We start from the raw sequence: 22,500 nt of genomic DNA, 5'->3' as shown, positions 1-22,500 counted from the left end.
GACTTTGACTTAGAATTACATAACCATAGTTCAAATGTATCAATTCTATACATTCTCTATTAAAAGAGGCCTTTACGTATTCAATACGGGAGTTTCATTTATTTCATCAATCATTTGCTTATGAATTCCTAGGGGCTTGTTATCTGCCCAATAAAGAGAACAAAATTTATTTCCACTCTTCATTTACAGTTTGGGATAAAATTTGTTTTTGATTTTCGTCGAACAATTTAATAGCACAAGCGTGATCTACCGGCCTGACAAGAAAGAGGGTTTCGTCATAAACGCAATTGGAGATGTTATTGTACATAAGAAACGCTCGAGTTGAGACAGGTTTCACTGCAATATCAGCCGCTAACCTTCCGATATAAGCATCATCAATCTTGAGCGGTTTAACAACATCGAACATTTGAGTAAACCTTATCACAAGATCTTTCGAGAGAACATAACCTCCTCCAGACATATAATCCTTGAAAAAATCGTCCGGATGATCTTCTTTGGAAACGGCGTAGTACCCTGTGCGAAACACAGGGCTATTGTGCATTAAATTCCCGAAGTAAAAGCTGCTCTTTGGGACGCCGTCGCCGCGAAGGAATGATACAAGACTCCGAGTATTAACAAACACATCGTCATCAGTTTTTAACAAGAAATCGAAGATGCAATACTTTGCTGCCCATTCGAAGCCGGATTCAATCTTAAATACTTTATTCCCGAATGTTTCGTGATAATCACCTTGAATAATGTCACCAAATATTTGACTCTCGCGTGAAACTTGATCGGAAACAGCCACAGTGTTTCCTTCGCCGATGAGAAAGACAGTTTTCCACCGTCTTTGCAAAGCGTTATCGGCTCCCCACGTGTGCCGAATTACCATACGATTTTTATACGCTTGTGCAGAGCTCGAAACAATAATCACCAGAAACAAACTCTGAGGACATTTCGTACGCGTCAACAAACGCGTTCGATGTTTCCGGACTTCGTGCCATGAGTCTGAGAATGCGTCCTCGTTTACCAGCTCGTTTGCGTTTTTTAAGCGAGGTTTTTCTGTACTAGGAGTTCGCACCAAAGAATCTGAATCTACAAGGTTCACTTTCTCCATTTGGCCTTCTTCTTTAAGTCTGAGTTTCATATTTGCTAATCCCTCGCTTGTCAGCCACAGTGATATGCACAACATGCTGAGCGAAAGAGAGACACACAGAAATAAACAGGAGGTCGTAGTCACCGAAACTGGACAAACAAATGGCTTCATTGTCTCAAGTGTCCCGTGATAAATCTTGTGGAACGATTACAGATGAATTGGTGATGTTTCCACCTTGATTCTAATGAAGACAACAAAGGAGACCACTCATAATGCGTGTAAAAACTCATAAATGATAAATGCCAATAAAGTTATGGGATGACGGGAAAATCACACATATTACTGTCACGAATTCCGTTGCGCTGCTAAAGTTGTGCGAGTTCGGGGTTGCCTTATGGGGCTAGATTTTAGATGTTCACTAAAAATTTGCATATGTAATATGGGTATAAAATTATCATCGACAAATTTGGGCCGGGTTGACAACACCGCTACTGCTTTACCTCGGACTGGATTTAAAGTATGTCACGCGTGACCACCACCGCCAGGACTCTGAAGAACGCGGTAGGTAGACTTTCATAAATGGCAAAATATTGCGGAGGACAAAAAGAATTGCTAATTGCTAATTAGGTATTATTATGTTCGCTTTGTTCTTTTGTTTTATGGACATTACATGTATTTCGGATCCGGTATAGGAAAGACCAACCGAAGAACGAGTACTTTGTTCCAAGGTCAGATCGTTCCACTTTTGAAGTGACGAAAATGTTAAAAGTGTTTAGGTAACGAAAATCACCTTGTTCGTTTACATCAATTTCTGTGATAATCCGAACTTATCGGAATCCAACATATCCTCTTCCTCTGAAATGACTTTTATCGACAATTCGTAATTTTCCCTGGAATGACTGTTATTGTCATTTTAGGATTACTCTGTCCCAGGACTTGTGGTAGCAGATGAAAATAATTGTAGAACCCAGGCTCAATCTTTCAGTTCAAGGTTGGAAGCCGTTTCAGCGGCTCTTGGGGACAAAATGGGACCCAAATAAACAATAGACCCTAACCATATAGAAACAACAGAACTACGTCCCATAGTCCCATGCCTATTCAATGAAATTACAACTGAGTAGTAAACAGCTGAGTGTTATCTGAAATGGGAGAGTTGAAATTTGTTTCGATTTTCTGAGAACTTACGATTCAAAAATGACTCAAAATTATCCATATTGTATTCAAGAGTAATATAACAGGCACTTGAGAAAGCCTGGCAGGTTTTTTGCATAAAAATCAAAACTCACAAAACTTTTCCATGAATGTGCTAGATTTGTTTGCACAACACGTGAGTAGTGCTCGGTAAACAACGCGACAAAATGATAATCGCTGATATTAAACACCGAATAAGGCTCGGGCTGATAAACTGATCTTTGAACATTTTAGTATATTGAAAATTGGAACGATCTGACTATTTTGTAGAATGATACGGCCATAATACGGAACGATATGATTTGGAACGATCTGACCAAGAAATTCGAACGAAGTGACCCTATAGAGGTTTTGCACGGCAGCCATGTTGCATGGCAGGAAAAATGAAAATGTTTTGCATTAGAAAAAACATTTGTTCCCATAGGAAAAAGAATCGATTGTTCCTGCCATGCAAAACCTCTATACCAGAAAAACGATACGAAGATTTTTAGGATGATTTTGCCGAAAGTGTGAAATAAACAGGACCAATTTATTGAACTGTGGCGCCGTGCTTTAAACTCTGGTTTAAAGGAGGCTCGAAATAGTTTCTCCTTTTTTCAAACAAATAAACATATTCTGTCCTTAGATACAGTTAGGGCAATCATATCAAGACGAAATTTGGTCGGGGTATTAAGTACCTATCGTAGATTTCTCACATTATGTTTTCCTCCAAAATAATGTTACCATGGCAACGATATTAGGCATTTCTTTGAGCCTTAAAATCAACATATGTGGTCCTTTTTGAAGAAACGGGACGGTGAAATTTTCCCATTCATCGTTACCAGATAATGTTAGAAATACTCTCTAAAATATTTAAAATTCAACAAAATCTGTAGGTCAGTTTTTCAGAAAAATAAGTTTTTTTGAATTGTGTCTCTAATTATTTTTTTCACCTACAGAATTTTTTTAAATTTGAAAGACAAACGGTTTAAATTAATCTAAGCTAACATGCAAAAAATCAAAAAAATTCACCGTCCAGAAGCAGAGATATAAACGAGTAAAGTTGCAAAATCAGGAAAAATTAGGGGGTTACAAGATCAGCATTTACGCATGCGTCACCCGCTCATTCGAGTCCGCGCGCGAGTGGAGCTACAGGTCAACACAAACGGATTTAAGTAACTATTAAACCGTTTAAGTAGAATTTTCGTAGTTTTCGTGAATAGGAGATGTCTATTTATATGCCATGTATATAGGAATTGGAGAAAGGTAAGCGAAATTAGCGGTATTTGTTTATTTCTGGTGACCCATTTAAATCATAAGCTGACGCAAGCAGCTTACGAATTGCGTGTGTGGCTTACGCGCGCGCGCTCAGCTGAAAACCCTTTCGAGCCTCCTTAAAGGAGACAGTGAGTGGACCTACAAGTTGTCAACCCATTCACCCGTGAAGCTGCCCCAACTGACGAGAACTAAAACTCGTCTGAAGTTAGAGTAAAATCTTTAAGTCTCACTTTCATTCTCAGGAGGAAAAGGGTTAAATTCGAATTAAAAATCTAAACTTGCACAAGGTAAAACCAAAGTAAAAAACAATCCGGTCTGGATTAGCTCAAGTGCACCCTGGATCATGCATCACCTGATAGATCAAACAAGACAAGAAAAGGATACCAGCATACCAATGCAAGTAGCAGCAAGGATTGGTGTAAAAGGGATGCCACGAAACTGTGGCGTTTCCAAACTAAAGGCTTCAGTTTGGAAACGCCACAGCTACCGTAGAAAGCGTTAGCGTTAGAAAGCTGAATGCTTGCATGCTTATTAAGAAAGAGAAAAAGGGCTAACCAAATAAATATTTCAATCCAGAGAGGAATTTATCATCGAAAATTTTCACAAAGGTAAGTCTGTCAGTGCGTCCTAAATTCAGTAAATAAACTAACACCTTACTTTCTTCAACAAAAGCTCGCAGTCCAATGGTCCCTTTTATTTGGAGATTCTGAGGCGCTTTGAACCTATATCTGAAAAGAATCAACATATTCCGTTGGCTCGTATGACGTGTGTTAAACGCATATATGACAATTAGATTAAATAATAAATAATTAAATATTTTGTCACGGCTAATCGCGGTGCAACTCAACAGCAAAGAAGCAGCTCAACAAGGTCGAACCGAAAGCATACTATGGCGCCCCTGGTGTCTCGGAGCAGTGTAGAGAACCAACAAAAACTCAAGGAAGGATCACGTTTTTGCAAACGTTGGCCGTGTAGCACTTATGGCGTAGGTCAGGGAATCGAACTTGGGCCACATTGGTGGGAGGCGAGTGCTCTCGCGACGGCGCCATCCCTGCCTTGTCTGATTAACAAGATGTGCCCATATACATAAAATTGGAAGAGGAAGAGGAATTGACGTCACAGACTGCGTTGCAAATTGTGATAGTTCTTTGAAAACAGCGACGCAAAGTACTTTGTGGCGTCACCCAGCATCGAACTCACCCCCCTTCATTGCTCGGTCTTGGATCAAACTATGACCACTTTTCTGGTCTTTTAAAGGGTACAAAAAGTTCTAAAATTTAAGACAACAAAATATCTTTGGTATGATTTTGGAGAATAGCGGAAACGTTTGTTGAGGTGATGGGCACTTTAACCCTTTTATTATCGCGCAGCGGTGGCTCAGTTGGTTGAGCACCGGGTTGCCACTCCGGCTGGACCAACACTCAGGGTCTTAAAGTAACTGAGGAGGAAGTGCTGCCTTTGTAATTACATACGCAAACAAATGGTCAGACTTTCAAGTCTTTTCGGATAAGGACGACAAACCGTAGGCCCCGTCTCACAACCCTTCAATGTTCATAAACTCTATGGGACGAGATGCCACACACTACGTAGTCGAAAATAGTTGGGCATGAAGTTCCCGGGTGCTATGGTCATGCCTTTCCTTCAGCAATGGGGTCGGCTTGGTGTAATCTTCTGAATGGACTACTGATCAATGAGACCACATAACAACAAAACAGACTATAGTCAAACTCAGAAGGAGTCCAAGTGCTGAAACTGGTAAAAAAACCTAAAACCTAACTCTTTTCGCAGTTTCAGAGGTTAAGCCCGACAGCAAAAACCACATGACAGAGGTGGTCTTTCCATTGGAAGCTTTGGTAACTCTTACCTGTGACATAACAAACTTCCACATCTGCACCGAGAGACTCCAACACATCGAGCCAGATTTGCTGCTTGGTAGACAGTTTGTCTCCTGGTCCTTTTACTTCAGCGATCTGTAAAAACCGTTAGAAGTGGCAAGGAAAATACGCAAGCTTTGATCATTTCAGCTTGTTTGGGCTTCTCTTTAAAAAGAGAGACCAAACACTGTACCATAGAGACTTGTTCTTTGGCCACCGAAGTTTAATAAGAAAAATAACAATTACCGCCTTGTGTGCACTGAGGGAACAGCGAACAAAAACATAAAAAAAGAAATTTGGAGAGTTTCATAACCATGTCTATATGTTAACTGAGGTCACAGTTTTTCCCTTTTTCTTTTCAACCCATTTCCACGTCTTGCGCTGATACTCAGATGAATTCAACAGGATAATAACCACTACAACTTACACTATGATAATTAATTCCGGCTATAGAAAGAACCGATTCTCAAATACGAGATTTAAATTTCCAGTCCATTTAGTATCCTTGAGGCTTTCGCGTTTAGTCATATTAAAAAACATAGCAACTGTTTTTGGGGTAAAACGCGTGATATTGAAACGGGCCATCTCCGAGTTCATGTCTGCTTCCTCTTCAAAGTGAGTCTTAGTGCGAAGATAAACTACTTCACATATGAATGAAAACTAATTTTCATAAGAAAAACTTCGCACTTAGACCCTCGCTTCGAAAGTGAGGCAGACATGAACTCGGAAATGGCCTATTGATGCGCTGGTGACAGCATTAATCAGAATGATAATGAAGTGTGTTAGGTGCGTAAGTGTGACTAGACGAAGAAAGAGTCAGTGAAGCAATGAACGATTGACACTCTATTGTTCTCTTGGGTGGTTGTCACAGTGATGGCAGTCAGAGTTCATTCATTTATTACTTAAAAAAAAAAAACTTTAATCAAGATAATTGCCACTAGCGCTTACTCATGCTAACCACACACACTTTCATTATCACTCTGATGAAGATCTGATGAAGGCTGTCACCAGCACAGCCCAGACGGCAATTTTCCGTATTCGTTAGCCCCGTGAACGCAAAAAGAAAAGAGACCTTTGGTAGCAGGGAAATTGATTCCCAACCATGAGACTTCTCGACGGTTCATTTTAATCGTTGCAAAGCAAAAACAATTATTAACACCTTCAATGATGTCCTTACCCTGTACTCAAGAGTAGATGAATTCCACACTACAAGGTCCGGCAAACCAGAGCGATAATAGCGATAACCTTGAGCAAAGCGAGTGAATATTCCAGATAATATAGCACCACCCAAGCAAGAGACAAGTTGCTGTGAAATGATAACAAAGTAACACAGACATGGCGCTTTTCAATACTTGATCAAAGGAAGAGGTGTAAAGCTTATTCATAATTAGTATAATTACTCAAAATTCTCTGCACTGATTGGTTGCACTTGAGGTGATTATTATGCAACAATCACCCAAGCGGTTTTTTTCAAAATGGCCGCAAGCCGTTTTGCCGATATTACAGACGAAGAAATAAAACGCAAATATTTTTCAACTAATCACGTATGTAATTATACTATAACAAGCCAACCAATGCTTCAACCATCAAGCTTTTAGAGTTCTTTTTAGCACAAACTATGTAACGTGAAACACTTGAAAATCTGCTTGAGATAAAGGAACAAACATAAAACCCGAGTGCACTGGCACTGTCAATGAACAGGGGTCCATTTCTTGTAAGTGCCGATAACTTTTAGGGCTCGAAAAGCCACATACCAGACTGCCTTCCGCTTATTTTGACAAGCTAATCCTCATCATGTTTTTCAAGATAAGAAAAAGCAAAATGATAGTGAAGTTCTTAAGATAAAGGGAGATGCGACAACCGAAAAAGAGGAACGAGAAACGGGCTTACGATTCCATGTGAAATATGGCTAGGACATCGCACACCCGATCGACCGCTGAGATCTTAAGACAGACGAGAGCAAAAAAAGGTGCAAGTGTCATTAGTCTCTTTTCTCTGTCAGTTTGATGTATTTTTCTTTCACATGCAGAGGTACACGTAAAAAGGCAAAAAACAACGCAATTCGTCCACTAAAACATACATGTAGCAACCTTTCGAAAATCGCGAAAATCGAAGGTCGCCAAATATTCGAAAATTCTGGCGGACCTTCCTTCCGAACAGATATTTACCGAAATTACTCGTTGGGTGCCCCTGATAGATTACAACAAGATTTTGCATTACTTTGGCTTGCTCCACATCTCTAAATCGCTCCCAGTTAAGGCCAGCGCAGACCTGTCCTTCGTTACTTGTCCACCTTGAAAACAGCATTTCCTGAAGTTTCTGTGAAAAAATAGAAGTAAAACAATTTCGTCGTTTCAGCACTACTGTTGTAACCTTTAAGCGTCACGTTCATCATTAAAACGATTGCGTGGAAGAATAATAATTCCCTAGTTTTACGTGTACATGTAGATGAAGATAGATTTTTGTACCTCAAGTGTAGCTCCCGTGATTTCCTCCAATCGTCTGTCGATAATTTCTTTGCGGTTGGTGTAAAATGAGTCAAAGCACATGTCTAAAGGTGCCGCCTGTAACAAAACGAAACTTTGTGTGTTAAACTGTTTCATTATAAGGAAATACTACAACACTTCAGCCTTGCCGTCGGTCAAGAATGGACCCTTCTATGGAAAATTAGTATCACTTTCTATGCCATCTTCGTCAAGGTTCCTTGTTGTCAAATACAAATACAAATACAAATACAAATAAATAAATACAATAAAATGACTTATAAAGCGCCTGTATCCATAATAAATGCTCAAAGGTGCTTAACCCGTCATGTGCATGGTGGCAGCAGGAAGTTCATTCCACAAGGCCGGTGTAACGTCACCAAAAGCTCTACCAGCATATGTCTTAATTTGTCTGCACTTTGGGATACACAGGAGATTCTTGGAGGTCAAGAACCAGGGGCACCCAACGAGAATACAGTTCAAAACCACTTAAACATAGCATTTAAACGTATTTTAGTATTTAAACGGTAGATATAAAACTGTAGGCATATTTTTATCCCCTAAAAATTTCTAATTTCTTCGGATTTCCCAGCTGAAAGTCTAGTGATCCGAAAACTATAGGGACTAAAACTTACCTTTTCGAAAATTTCAGCCAGAAAAAAGGCTCTCGAAAATTCTAGGTGATCTTTTCAGGGTGAAAAATCTGTTAAAAATGGGCAATTATACCATTTTTCAGATGTTCGAAAATATCAGGAGAGGCAACCAAGCAAGAAATTTTACAACAAATGTTCCGGAAATTCTAGATCTCTTATCGTCTTCCGAACAGATATTTTGCGAAAATTGACGTTGGGTGCCCCTGAAGAACGGAGACATCTCTTAGGAACGTAGTCAATCAGCAAATCCTTAATGTCCTGTGTTGCCATGCCATTCATAGCTTTAAAGGTCATGAGCAAAATCTTAAATCTCAACATCACAATCATTTTCATGTCACCCCTCTCATTATCATCGTCATCCTCACCACCACCCCCAGAGTAACCACCACAATCATTACGTCATCATAAGCATCATCACAATCACCATCATTTCTCACTGCAACCTTCACCCGCACATTGTCATCAAGTCACCGATAACTGCCCTAGTCCTTGTCATGCTTGTTAATATCATTGAATTTTGCCTTTGCCATTCTCGTCATTGGCATCACCACTCAATGGAAAATTTTAATACTTCAAAGTATACTTTTGAAAAAAAAAAGACGTTAGATGTATTTTTTTGGTAGTAACCCAAGGATATTCGGAATTATTAATTTAAACTGAACTAAGGACATCAGATTTCCAGCATTTTCATTGGCTTGACAGACACAGGCAATCAGTTCATATACTTGCTGTACCTAATATGGTCAAGGAATGGGTCAGCAATAAAGCGAGCTGAAAACATTTTTGCAGCTTTGAGGCAAAATGGCCAACAATAAACACTTAATGACTGGTCTGAGGGAAGCGTGTTTCCCTGAGGCGCAGCGGAGGGAAACATTGAAATTTGAGGGAATCAAAGGAAGGGCAGCCATGCTGGTGTTCCCAACTAATCCTCTGGGAATCAAGCTCTATTGTCATGCAAACGTTTTCTATCGTTTTGGTGGAAAAACAAGGTTACTGATCACATTAGTGAAAACACTCCATAAGAGTTGAGTGGGAGATAGGTAATTAAACTAGATTCAGGCGACAACTGTCCCGCTATACTGGAAGTCTCAAAATGTTGCATTTTCCCGGTTAAAAATTAATGCTGGGGTGTCAGTATTCACCACATCTTTTAGTAGAATGCTACACAAGTTCACCACAGAAAACCTACCTGGAAAGGACTTCGAAACACATCTGGAATTCCACATGCAAATATAATATCCCACATGAACAAGCAATAAAGGGAGGAAAATGTGGACCCCTCTCCATGGATTCCTTGGTCAAATCCCTGTTGTCGGTAATATGACAGTGCGTATTCCTCGACTGCACAAAAGGTTTTAGTGTCGGGATTGACAACACCATCCTGGCTGATTTCGGGGGCAATGAAGACACCAAGCTGAGCACAACGAGTTCCAGAGATGGTGATCTGACATAAAATAAAGGACACACAGAAGATACCACATAAGGAAATTCAGCTAAAATACTAGAGTACAGATATTGTAAGCTAATCATGTCTATTAAATGGGATACAGGGCATACTAACTGGTCTAAGTGGCTATGATAGTCACTAAGGCGCAATGAATTAGTTGAAGGGATGAAACTGTCAAAGGGGTTGGAGGTTCAATTGGAGGTTCATGAAAGATCATTCTGTCCATAATGGACATAGCCTAACTAACACCATAACTAAAGCCACTGATGAAATAAACAAACACCAGACCAACGAACAGTGCAATGAAGTGAAATGACTTGAAATTCTCTCTATAAAAGAGTAAAGCCAAGTTGATGGGGGTAAGAGAAAAATTGTTTCCTTAATTTTAAGATGATAAGGAAAGAGATTCATTTTTGAAGTTACAGTGACTCTTATAAGACCTTGAAACTGCTTTGTTTGATAACTATATTCATTTTTTGTAATCAATAATGTATGTGTTGTTTGTGTAATAGTGTAGAATGAACTGTATAAATTAACTATTCACAATTATATTATTTGTTTCAATTCATGACCAAATGGTGCAAAATGTTTTCAATGTTCCACTATCAGGCAATGAATAAACCTTTACCGTTATTAAAAACTGAACTACAGATATCAGATTTCAAGCATTTTCATTGGCTCGCGGGAGACAGGCTATCAGCTGATATACCTGCCTTAACAAATATGGCCAAGGAACAAATCAGCAATAAAGTGAGCTAAAAACATTGCAGTGTTGAGGAAAAATGGCCGACAAAAGCCAAATAAAATCAACATGGAAGCGTTGTGGGTTTTTAATAAAACAAATTATTATTCTACTCGGGCTTGCTGGATATAAAATGATTACAATGTATAACCAACTCGGTGCTATGCGCCACGTTAGTTATCTATCCCTTCATATCCAGCATGGCATGCCCTCGTAGAATTATAATGGCCCTTATAGAATTAATCTATCATGTACCAAAAAATACTTCTGATCATTGAATTTCTTTAACTTACAAACTTGCAGGGACTTGGTTCCTTCAAATCAAGATGTTCAAATTCCTCACTTTCTTTCCTTCTTCCTTTTTTAAATGCTTGTGAAGAAAGAATACGTTTTGCTCGTTGTACCAGTGCAAGATGACGCCCAAACCGAACATGTGGATCAGACAAACCTTGCCTAATCACCTCTAAGGCCTGGAGAGGAACAAAATTATTTAAAGTCTGTATGTACACCATAATAGACAAATACTAAAACAGACTGCCATACTTTTTTTGCCAAGTTGTTCTGTTGCTTCTCTCTTTTTTCTGTCATCTGACCATGAAATCTGAGGTCTTTCAAGCAAGAAACACATGTGGCCACATTTTTGTTACTACCATTCTCATCTATTATTGTTCAAAATATTTGAATGGATAATTTTCATCATAAAATTTCAATGTATTCACCACATGCACGTGGATTTCAACAAGTGTCACAATAGGCCGTTTCCGAGTTCATGTCTGCCTCCTCTTCAAAGCGAGTCTAAGTGCAAAGTTTTTGTGATGTTAATTAGTTCTACTTTACATATGAATGAAAACTAATTTTCGTAAGAAAAACTTCACACTTAGACTCGCCTTGAAGAGGAGGCAGACGTGAACTCGGAAATAGTGTCCCCTAGTTCTTCTGACCCCAACTTCAACATCTTGCTCCTGTAGTAAGGATAAACAGCTGTATTTACCTTCAGCCAAAAATAAAGCTAACCTTTACTCTTACCTTTTGTTGGAAATAGGTGGCAAAGGCTTTGACTTACAGAGACACTTGATGTTGGATGTCAAAATTGGAAGTGAATCTAATTATTTGCATTTCTGGACGTAAGTGGTATAATCACCTACAGGTACATCATAATTATTATACTTTGAAAACATAAAAATGAAATAAATTATTATATCTTTACCTGTTCAGGTCTTTTTAAGTGTTGATGCAAATTGAGGGCCAGTCTGTCATACCAGCGTCCACGTGAATCAAAACAAAACACATCTTGCTTCAACAGCTCTTCTAACTGACTCACAGCTTCTTCATATTGTCGCCATTTCTGCATTACTTCCACTCCAAAATAACACATTTTAGTGATTGCCCACTCAGCTGAGAAGGGACGCAAGTGTTCTGGAAGACAAACTGCAGTTAACTCTGAACTATTATCTTTCAATGTGACAAGCATATCATTGAACTTCTTGGATGCCTCAGGAAAGTAGCTGAAAGCCTGCTCAAAGTTGTTGCTCTCAAGTGCCGTGAACATCTCGTGCTTTTGTTGGTAAGCATTGGCAAATGCAATGAGGCTCTCACGAGAATGGAAAACTGTTGTGGGCCTGTCAATCAAGTATGGTGGGTAAACAACTTTGCCAATGTTGGCAAGAAACAGTGTTGACCTAAGAATCAGATTAATAAATTAGCTTAATTTTAAAAATAACAAATAAAATGATGATGACACCGCTAATTAACATTATTGTTAACACAATTTGAAATCAATTTTTCAGATTCAATGTTTATAACTTACAGCTGCTGAGCCTGTCCATTGTTAGTGGAATCCTCTTCATCTGGAATCACATTCATCGTAAAGAGTAACAAAACTCGGTTGAAAACCTCTCTTGGAAGATCAGCTACTCCGACACAAGACCCAAGCACTTGCCTGACTCTTGGAAAAAAACCCCAAAACAAACATACAAACAAATAAAAAAATTAATGTATGAATAAACTTGTCTAAGTTTTGTTGAAGTAGCATTGCCTCTCTTCTTACAAGAAGAAGCAAGGAAATCTTTCCATGTATCCATGTGTTTTAAAAACTGTTGGATAAATAGTGACTACAAAAATTATCCTGCCTGTGAACCTGACTCTAGTCAGAAATGACAAAATACAGTGTAACGGACAGAACACTACATGATGTGTGTGTGGCTGAGTCAACCTTTCAAAATAGTTACCTTTTCAAAACAACACTTTCAAAGCTCCCAAAAAGTGTTTTCTGATTTTGTGCAAGATTGACTATTGTGTCTATTATTTCCTCTTTAGTGCCTCCTTTCTTTCCAGGGGAAATGTGAAGAGATTTAACCAAAAGCTTCAACTCCGGTGCAACTATTAGGTTTAGTGCTTCCTGGAGGTTTGTCAATTGATGTTGATCTCTTAGAAAACCTGTTCGACAAATAAAAATAAAAATACTAAGCCATGGCTCAAGGTACATGTGAGTTTGAAGATTCATGCAATTTTCCAAAATAACTTGGTCCAACAAAACGATTACTTCACCTTTTTCAACGAGGGAATCTGTAACTGGTTTCAGATCTTTGCAAATCTTTGGGTAGTCAAGCTTACAGCACCTGAACCACCCACGCTTACGCTGAAAAAGACGAATGTAAAGCTTCTGCTCTTCTGGAGACATTTCATTAAATAAATCAATGATCTCATTGTCTTCTTCATTGAATAAATTTCTGTCTTCTTCATTTGACATCACATTATTCAAGACTAACTTAAAATTAGCCAGGTAATATGGTTCATAATCTTGCCGTTCCCCAACTTGAATTTCCAAATTTTTCTCTTCCAGCGCGCCATTATGTTCTTGAATAATTTCATCAAAGTTTGTTGAATCCCTGGATAGATCTTTTCCTGCAAGGAGTTTTGGATTTTTTTGCATGTCCTTCTCTCCAATTTTACATTCTTGATCATCCACAGTCTGGATTTTAGAAGGTGATTGTGCAACTGTGGAATCCCCCTGTGCAAAGTTATTGAAAGACCCAGGGGAATCCCCATCCAAAATTATCTTACATGAACCATTTTTCAACTGTCTCTCACTATGGTCACCATGGTCATCTTCTCTTGAAACTTTTGCCATGGGTGAATCTTCATGAAAAACATCTGCAGAATTGGAGGAACTTTTCAACTTGGGAACAAAGCTTCTACAATCTTCCTTTCTTTGAGCAAATCTCCTACCATGTTTACATTGTTTTGATTCCATCACATTACCCAAAGCAGCTGGCACCAGATGCTTCTCTTTGCCAACTCCCTGGAAACTTAAACCAGTGCTTAAACTAGCAAGGAGTCCATTTTCTTTAAGGTTACTACAAGGTAATCTATTGATCCCATGACCTTGTGGTTTGCTGTTTTCATCGGATTTACAATTGCTATCCAAGTGTCTGTTAATACTAGAAAGAAACACCAACTTACCACACACTGGGCATGGCACAGTTCTCGGGTTACACGGTTTTGTTAACCATGCTGCTATATCTCTCTTCGTCTTACTGGAATGTGGTTTCCTTGAAATTACGATTGTTGATTCATGATTTTCTCCACAAGAGCTGTTGTTGACTTTGTCTTCAGGTTCTTGGTTTTCTTCCACACTTGAACTTGTAAGTTTTGATTTCAATGGAATGTCAATGGAATCCGAAAAGTCATCTTCAACTCTATTTTTTCGCTTACGGGAAAGAGATAACCTGGTCCTTTTTCCGGATTCCATTTAACAGCATTTCGACCTGTTCACACTGCATGCATACTACACGATCAAAGCCACGCTCGCTCAGGTTTTCTGTAAACTTTAGTTTACAAAGCACCTACAGGAGTTATGTATGCTGTCAGTGAGCTTCAATAAAGCTGACTTATTTTTAGATAACTGCATCTCCCGCCATTTTGAAGTACTCTACACGACCTGTCACTCTACACGGGATACGCTCCCGTATGGGTGATGACCGCTGATAAATGGACCAAATATACGCGGGCATCAATGAAGAATGCATTCAAAGAAACTCTTCTCGTAAAAAAATTACTCCTCACATTATTCAACCGGATGAAGACCGCGTGATTTGGCGTTATGCAGGCGTCAGTCACTGACGGGAATCGGGTCAATTCATGTCATTCATGGATAGAACTCTACATCAGTACAATTGTTTAGAATTTCTTAAGCGACAGGATAACAGCAAAATGCAAAGGTCTAAGTCAGGTTACATAGGTGGCTGAACTTTCAACTATCATTTTTTTAATGTTCGTAGTTCAAAAATATATCCGATTGCCTCTGAAACCGAGGCCTAGTTACCAGTCTTTCATCGGTCGATATTTTGGAAAATGGCGGAAGCAGAGTCATGTCGTTGCAAGTCTGTGAGACAATTGTAACGATATCTTATGAACTGTAATGGCGTTTTCTCCCAATACAACGTGCATTGGAACCAATGATCGTGATACTCGATCGTCAACCATCAAGGCTGGCATCTCGCCAAGTCCTGGAAGAAAGACAGGCGAAGAAGAGAGTTTCGCAGCTTCAGACTTGTTCTGCCAGAGAATGGAAGCGATGGTAAATAAAGGAGATGTGCAGTCATTATTAGACATACAGGCAGAGACGTAAGTTGATGTATTAAATGTGTTCGAAGGGGTGACAACTTATTTAGGGATTTATCAAGGCTGTGCTCTAACGGCGCCCGGTCGCCTGAGGTGACTAACATTTGGTTTCGGGCGAGTGAGAAAAACTACCCGGTCGCCCGGCCGGGCACACTGGCTTATTGTATTTATAGCAGATAAGGCGGCTAAAAATTTTAATATATTGGTGGTTATAGTTTACGAAACCTCTCAGAAAATGTTTTTTCTTCGTACGAAAGTCGGTTTAAAGGCCGTACCACATGATTTCACATGTAACATAATCTGTGACTTTGCACGTGACGGCCGGCGGCCGCACGAATTTCGATTCGTTCTCAAAAAAAATAGCATTAAATTTGGAACATGGAGTTTGGCATTTCTTGGTTATAGTTTAAAAAAAGAGTTGTTACTTCTGCTCAGACAGCGGTAAAGCGCGGCCGGCGAAGCGGTGTAATTTACTTTTGTATGAACCCGGGAATCGCAGTTTATGCGACAGTTTATGCAAATTTAATATTTTTACAATTTTTTGCGGCTACGCCTGCTTGGCTAAAATACATTTAGGTTACGGTTGTTTTTCCCCAGTATATGAAATAACGAAATAAGAAAAAAGGAAAGATATCATGTCATTTGTTGTTGTTTTAGAAACAGAAAAAGGAATGATTTCCGTACAGGTCCCTACTTCATTATGCATGCAGAATAAATTAATTATTCATTCGCGCTATTGTTTTGTAGAAAAATACGTATACCCAAGAGAACCGAATATATACATGGGTAATTTGTACTTATGGGATGAATAAAAACGGACCTCATTTTTTCTCTCCCTCCCTCTCTCTCTTCTTTCCCTTCATCGCCCACACCGTTACTTGTTTTTGTCCCAGCTTTCCCCTTTCTATCCCTTCGTCTTGTTCTTATTTCCAGATCCCGCTCGGCTTTTTCTGCCATTTTATCCTATGATATGTCACTCGCAGCTTGCCTTGAACTCCGACCCACTGTAAACCTCTGGATTACTTGTCCCTGTTCTTTACCACTGAACTAACGTGTCAAGTTGCTAATTCACACCTTGGAAATGATACTTATTTTGAATTCTGGCTGACTATTTACATAACAATGATACGTTATTATATACACATGCCGCGCCGAGCACCTACAATTGAACTTACACTTGTAGGTTACCGTTAAGTGATCCCTGTTTTACTACTCTTGAAACAACCCATCCCTTTATAATAATGCTAACCGTAACCCTAATCACGACTAAATGCACTGTTTAGGCTTAAGGTTAGTCCCTGTGATAGTTTTAGGTTTTCCAGTTTGCTGTGAACTGTGACCTGCTTTTCCTTCATGCCCCGTGCGTGCGGCACACTTATAAGTTCACTGCGTGGAAGAGTATACCGCGCTTTAAGTCTGATTGGTGCATCTTTCATGGGAAACTTTCATGCACGAGTTCATTGCAATTAAAATCGTTTCATATTTCCCTTCTTTTGAAGCAAACCTGTGTCTTCGTAATAATCAAGATGGCTACCGAAGTAAAAGGGTCACAGCAATGGGAAATTTGATCATTTGGAAATTGTCCCTGCTTTATAGCCTTTCCAGAGTCATGCATAGAGTGGTGCAAAGAAAGCAATTTACTTTCATCTTCTGTGTCCAAAACCTGTGTGAAAACGCAGTCAGTTGGCAAAGACAAAGTGCCGCATCGGGAGATGGATGTGTTTCGCGATGCTCAAGAAAAAACTGCAATGGATAGCCTTCAATCCGCCGGAACACATATTAATTTTCTGACCGTAAACTTTCCTTGAAAAAATATTAGCCCTAGCTACCTGTGGCCAGAAAGTTTACAACTGCCTACAAGACAAGGGCTAACATCATCTCACCGCAGTTAACCATCGCCTAAACTTCGTCAACCCAGACAAACGAGCCCACAGCAGGGCATTGAAAAGACACGACTGGGAGTGAAACGAAGTATGCCTCGTAGGGGAACATCCATGGATCTCTACCAAAGCTATTTACTTGGAAGTATCATTGAGCATATTGCCGATCTCTACAAAGAGCGATAAATCGCAAAATCCCTCTAAATGCACCGTTCGTGATCCTAAATACAGGAAAGGAAGAAAATATACACTTTGCAGTGTCTCGGCGAATTTTTAAGCAGACAGGAAGAACAATTTCACGATAAAAAGAGCAGGTAGCCATTGAATTTCTTATGACAGTACTTTTATTTGGTTTGTTTGTTATGTTTGCGAATCTAAACCCTATTACAACGATTGCTTGAAACTCCACTTCTTGTGCTTATTCTAAAACTGAAAAATGGGTAAAATTGCAGGAAAAGTGCCAAAATTGCAGGAAAAACTGTTCGATTTTCCGTATTTTAGACAGAAGTTCGACCAACTTTTTTTAAGTCCATATAGACTTAGAAAAAAAACCTCTAAAAAGAAAGAACAAAGCGCCACAGTCCCAAAGGACGTCTATTGATTTTGCTATTGTTTTCTTCAAACAAAGGAGTGTATGCATAATGAAGTAGGGACCTGTGCGGAAATCTTGCCCTAAACAAATAACGCTGTGACTGGCGCTTCGACCAAATCCACAAAAAGCCGGTTCCACTATTAAAACATTTTACTGATAATATAAGAAAAAAAGACTTAAGTTCTGTCCTGTAGCAATGATTTTCGTCCAATCAAGATGACTTGCTCAAAAAAAATTGATACCTTTTGGGTCCCGGTGGTTTTTGTTTCACGGCAGTTTTCACAAAAGCTCCATGTGAATTCATGTTTTGAAAATTCATTTTTAACCCAAGTAACCAGTAAAAACGTTTACCTGTATTAGACCCAAACGTTTTTACATAAAATTGCCACAATCTTTACTTTTTCACTTTTAAACTTGAAAACATTGGTGGCATTGCCACTTTTCTCGTCTTTCTCAAGTATGGCGTGAAAAATTTGACGGGTTGCGAGTTTTTCTTGCACTAGCGAGTTTGACAATCACCAGAGCAGTAGCAGCAATGTTTTGTTGAGAGAAATTAAAGATGGATGAAGATCTTCCTGCGTTGCTGATCCCAGATAATTAATTAAATAAATAAATAATTAATTCAGGCGACCAACTTGGAGGGCTGGGCACCCCAGCTGAAATGCTTGGGGAAGGGCTCCCCGACATTTTCCTTAGAGCACAGCCTTGTTTACGATTAAAATGAAAATGGGGAAAACCTGGCACTGCTGAAAAATGTATATTTGTGAACAGATGTCTTCTCTGTACTGTACTTCTTATTGCGATGAATGAAAATCTGTTGTATTTCATGAATTTAAGGCAAACTCGTTTACTTCTCACACCTGTACACCGGGAAAACAATAGTACCCAATTCAAATCCTTTAAGAATAAAACGTTTTGTTCTAGGTATTTCCTAACCAAGTATTTCCTAACCTCGGGCGAGTTTGGAAAATTCTCGACAGTTATGCAAACCATCGACTGCGTCTTGGGTTTGCATAACTGTCTCGATTTCTCCCAACTCCCCCTCGTGTTTACCCTGCGAGCAGAGTCTTTCGATCTTTCTAGATAAGTCGGCAAGAGGAAAGTAGACTCTTCCAGCCGGCTCAACATTTCGTGTTGAGCATGCATTAAAAATTCAAACATATTCGGGGGTCAGTCATGCATGACTAGTAAACGCAAAACCATGCAACCAATTTAACATGGTAGGGATATTTTCGAACAACTCTGGCAAACACTCAACAGCCAAGGAATCGTTTCCCAAGTTTTTAATGAAAAACTTAATACGTTTCTCAATTCTGGCAAACTAGTTTCTGTAACCGACATATGGAGGAAATACTCATAGGAATTTAGACAGTTAAAAGTTGTCACGCTGTTGTAAATTTAAAAAATATTTATGACGCATGGTGATTGATCATGCACACAAATATTATTAAAAAAACAGGTTTGACAAGTCGAAACTGGACTGACTCATCCATTTCTTTGGATGAGTGGCAAATCAAAGAAAGTCGAGCCAGCTGGCAGAGTCTCAATCTACTTTCCTCTTCCTGACTTATCTAGCTCGCAGGGTATCTCGTGTTTAGATGAGGCTATGGAAACACGGAAAACGTCCTCTATTGCTTATTAAATAGAATACATAATAATTCTTCATCTTGCATTGATTGCACCCTAGCGCTTTTATGCCAATCACCCGTTTCTGCTACAAGCATGTTTACCTACTCCCTTGTGAAAAATGCTCTCATTTTTGGCTGACTCAGCAGCAAGCAGCAATGTCAAGCTTGTTCAAAGACTGGACCACCCCACACTATTGTCTGCTGGTATCATGGCTATTTCCCATTTGCCAACTACCTGACCAATACCCAAATATATGTATTTGTGTGCATGTCAGGGAGGGGGTGGGGATGGTGAGGAGGGAGAAAGTTACACCTCGAATTGACTGCATCATAACCTACAGGTTGGCAAAATTTGAAAAGACCAATGCCAAATTTGGACGCTTCAATGATTTGTCTGAGGCACGATATTCACATTTGCATCAGCAACTGCGGAATCACACCAAGATGCTGCTAGACATGAAAAAAGACCTGGACTCTGTGTTTAGGAGAATAAGGTGGGGTAGTTCCTTGTTTTACCGTACATCAAGATGTTGTCACCAGTTCTTTCTTTTTAAGCGCAAGCCCACAGGTATCTTAAGTTTGCACAAGCTCAAATTTCAAACCTCTGGGCGTGGCTAAGAGTCAAATTCTCAGAAGGGAGGGGTTTGAGCTGTTTTAAAGCATCTTTTTTCTTGGCGTATTATACAGGTTATTATTAAATGAGGCACTGATGTTTCCAGGATCTGTTATGTCAGCATTTTGGGGGCACTCAATTCTAGCCTATACTTGGAACTATGTTCTCTTTAATGGTCACTCCTTGCAGTTTACAATTTTTAATAAATGTACATGTATTTTTGCGTTCAACATTAGGAGAATGCAATATTTAATCCTGGGTATCCTGTGCATGGGGTGAGCTTTAGTAAATTTTCAATTGTCATTCGTCTGCTTTTTCAGCGTCATCTTGAGTTACATTATACGTGTACATGCATTGATAGGTCGTCATATGCCCAAATGATGATCGCGCACCTCATCAGTGTTTGTTCCAGAAGAATGTTTCTTCCCTTCTCCTTTGCTTTCAAAGCAACTGTCAAATGCAGTCAATAATCCAAGATTACTACTAGTGTAATTAAATTCTGTTGTTTTTAGAACTTTGAAGAATAAGCTGGCAAAGCAGTACGAAACTGCATTCCATGGTAAGTTCAGACCCAGAGGGTTTTCATGTGCTTAGGTGGGATGTTTAATCTAATCTTGCATGATAAAAGAGAACACCAATGTTGTTGTTGAGCCAATATGTCAAATTGCTGCTAAATTGGTGATTTTAACAAAATGTGAAACACCAGGGTACATTCTTCAAAATTTTCATTATCAAAGTTAGTCTTGTTTATAACATTCAACTGTATGAAGAATAAAAGTTATCTCAAAGTTGAAACAAAGTGCAGTGGCTATTGGTGCAAATTTAAAACTCTCCAAGAGAGGATTTTGCTTTAATTTACAAAGTTATATTCAGCAGAAACTTCGTTAAGCAACCAGTTTACTAAAGCCTGCTAACACTCCTACCATTAAGTTTTGTTTTGGCATTAATTTTTTGCATTCCCAAAATTTTCCAGACGTAAAATCATGACCAGAATGCTTTATCTTCTTATAACACCTTGCCCGAGGGCTACCTGGATTTCTTTACATAGGGCAAAACACCAATCAAATTGTGAAGTCTTGAAAGCTTAACGAATAATAATTAAGAAATGGCCACACCCTTCTCTATCATACTCACTCTCTTCCAAGAATTCTGCTACATGTAATTTCATAACATTGCAGCCATGTCATCCAGCATACAGAAACTGGAGGAAGAGCTTGGAGCAAGCATGAAAAAGGAGGATATGGCTTCTTCAAGTACAAGTACATTGCCTGATGTCAGGAGAGAATTAAACATGGAGAGACAGTTGGAAAGTCAAGAAGATGAAGTTATAAATACAGACAAACAAGCTGTGAAACTGAAATCGGAAGACATAGTAAACCATTTATCCAATCGTTGTATTGAAGAAAATATAACCTTAAACCACAGCAATAATCACTATACAGAAAGCAGGACTGGACAAGCCTTGGATGTCTCAATACCAGTTAATAGTTATGATGTTGTTAGCACTGCATCGCATGCCCAAGACAGCGAATCAGAAGAAACTGATAGAACATGTACCACTTTTGATAAACTTCACTTTGATGAGGATAAGCCGTGGGATAATAGAAAAAGAGGAAATGAGTTAGAGTAAGAATTATATTTATAATGAATGAGAGGAAGGAAGACACAAGTGTGAGCCCATAGTCAATAGCTGTTGAATTGACGTTCATGTCTCAGATTGTAACCTGGTCCCAGAGGTTTTTCTTGATCTGCAAGAGCCACGAAGCGGCAACAAGAGAAAAAACCTCTAGTTACCTTGGACTTGAATCTCACTATCACGCAGATACCAGCTGTCAAACACATCGAATTGATAATTACAATAGGGACCAATGGCAAATTAGCAATCACACGTTTCCTTGGTATTACCAATCAAACAAACCACTCATATTGATTGTGTGTTTGTATAAATATTAAGCAATCCAAGCCTGAGGGTCAGATCTTGACCCTGGTGTTTGCATGAAAGTGAGATTCAAGTACAAGGTAACCAGAGGTTTTTCTCTTCTTGCCACTTCATGACTCTTCTTCATCACTTCACAGCTCTCTCATGGCTCAAGAAAAACCTATGGGACCAGGGTACTCAGATGGAAGATCCATGGAACTAGCCTGAGCCTGGGATGGGGAATGGGGATAGGAGGAAAGTGAATTGCCCCTCACCTTTCTCCAGCCATTCAACCTTTTTTGTTCACTGATGTCTTTTTGCACTACTCTCCCCTATGGAGCCTACTCCAGGCTAATAAACCGCAATCAAAGCCTCCTCCTTTTCCACCCATGACATCATTGGAGAACTCTGATTGCTTCTAGTCACATGACTACATAGTTGCAGTATTACCTTTGAGGGTGGATAGGGTTTTGCACCATCACTGTTCAAGATCATGAGTCACTGACCCCTCCTTGAAAGCCTAG

At 39.3% G+C, this 22,500-nt stretch overlaps 4 protein-coding genes across 6 annotated transcripts in view; 2 read left to right on the top strand and 2 right to left on the bottom strand.

The window, feature by feature from the left end:
• Positions 1–1,353, top strand: part of LOC138038356 (amiloride-sensitive sodium channel subunit alpha-like) — an 18,952-nt gene extending 17,599 nt beyond the window's left edge. For all 3 annotated transcript variants that reach the window (XM_068884170.1, XM_068884171.1, XM_068884172.1), the window contains one exon: positions 1–1,353. This exon is cut by the window's left edge and continues 3,442 nt beyond it. The gene's annotated coding sequence lies outside the window, so the exon portion shown is untranslated.
• Positions 80–1,521, bottom strand: LOC138038360 (beta-1,3-galactosyltransferase 5-like). The gene has a single exon (XM_068884179.1). It carries the CDS (start codon positions 1,244–1,246, stop codon positions 167–169), a length of 1,080 nt encoding a protein of 359 aa, XP_068740280.1. The 5' UTR covers positions 1,247–1,521; the 3' UTR covers positions 80–166.
• Positions 80–14,804, bottom strand: LOC138038353 (fanconi-associated nuclease 1-like). Its single transcript, XM_068884166.1, has 12 exons — positions 13,270–14,804; positions 12,951–13,158; positions 12,530–12,667; positions 11,930–12,401; positions 11,016–11,192; positions 9,723–9,977; positions 7,866–7,961; positions 7,618–7,716; positions 6,575–6,703; positions 5,388–5,493; positions 4,181–4,251; positions 80–1,316 (listed from the first exon to the last, which is right to left on the bottom strand). The coding sequence occupies exons 1-11, from the start codon at positions 14,471–14,473 to the stop codon at positions 4,217–4,219; spliced, it is 2,919 nt and encodes a 972-aa protein (XP_068740267.1). The 5' UTR covers positions 14,474–14,804; the 3' UTR covers positions 80–1,316; positions 4,181–4,216.
• Positions 14,805–14,990: 186 nt separating this feature from the next.
• Positions 14,991–22,500, top strand: part of LOC138038361 (kxDL motif-containing protein CG10681-like) — an 8,043-nt gene continuing 533 nt past the window's right edge. Inside the window, exons 1-4 of the mRNA XM_068884180.1 lie at positions 14,991–15,348; positions 19,787–19,939; positions 20,571–20,617; positions 21,237–22,500. The exon at positions 21,237–22,500 is cut by the window's right edge and continues 533 nt beyond it. Of these exons, the coding sequence (XP_068740281.1) occupies positions 15,143–15,348; positions 19,787–19,939; positions 20,571–20,617; positions 21,237–21,688 (858 nt within the window). The 5' untranslated portion in view covers positions 14,991–15,142 and the 3' untranslated portion in view covers positions 21,689–22,500. The remainder of the gene's footprint in view (positions 15,349–19,786; positions 19,940–20,570; positions 20,618–21,236) is intronic.

The sequence above is a fragment of the Montipora capricornis genome, chromosome 2 (assembly GCF_036669925.1).
Source record: "Montipora capricornis isolate CH-2021 chromosome 2, ASM3666992v2, whole genome shotgun sequence".
NCBI classification, from domain to species: Eukaryota; Metazoa; Cnidaria; class Anthozoa; order Scleractinia; family Acroporidae; genus Montipora; species Montipora capricornis.
Note: the sequence above shows the minus strand (reverse complement) of the source record. Positions and strands in the feature narration are given on the sequence as shown.

Bases quoted from the DNA above. Each gene is read 5' to 3' on its own strand.
- LOC138038353 (XM_068884166.1), bottom strand. From the start codon at position 14,473: ATGGAATCCGGAAAAAGGACCAGGTTATCTCTTTCCCGTAAGCGAAAA. The intron at 13,159-13,269 runs GTGAAGTAATCG...TTTGTCGAACAG, and splicing joins AGATTCCCTCGTTGAAAAAG to GTTTTCTAAGAGATCAACAT. The intron at 6,704-7,617 runs GTAATGCAAAAT...ATCATTTCACAG, and splicing joins GAGATGTGGAGCAAGCCAAA to CAACTTGTCTCTTGCTTGGG.
- LOC138038360 (XM_068884179.1), bottom strand. From the start codon at position 1,246: ATGAAGCCATTTGTTTGTCCAGTTTCGGTGACTACGACCTCCTGTTTA.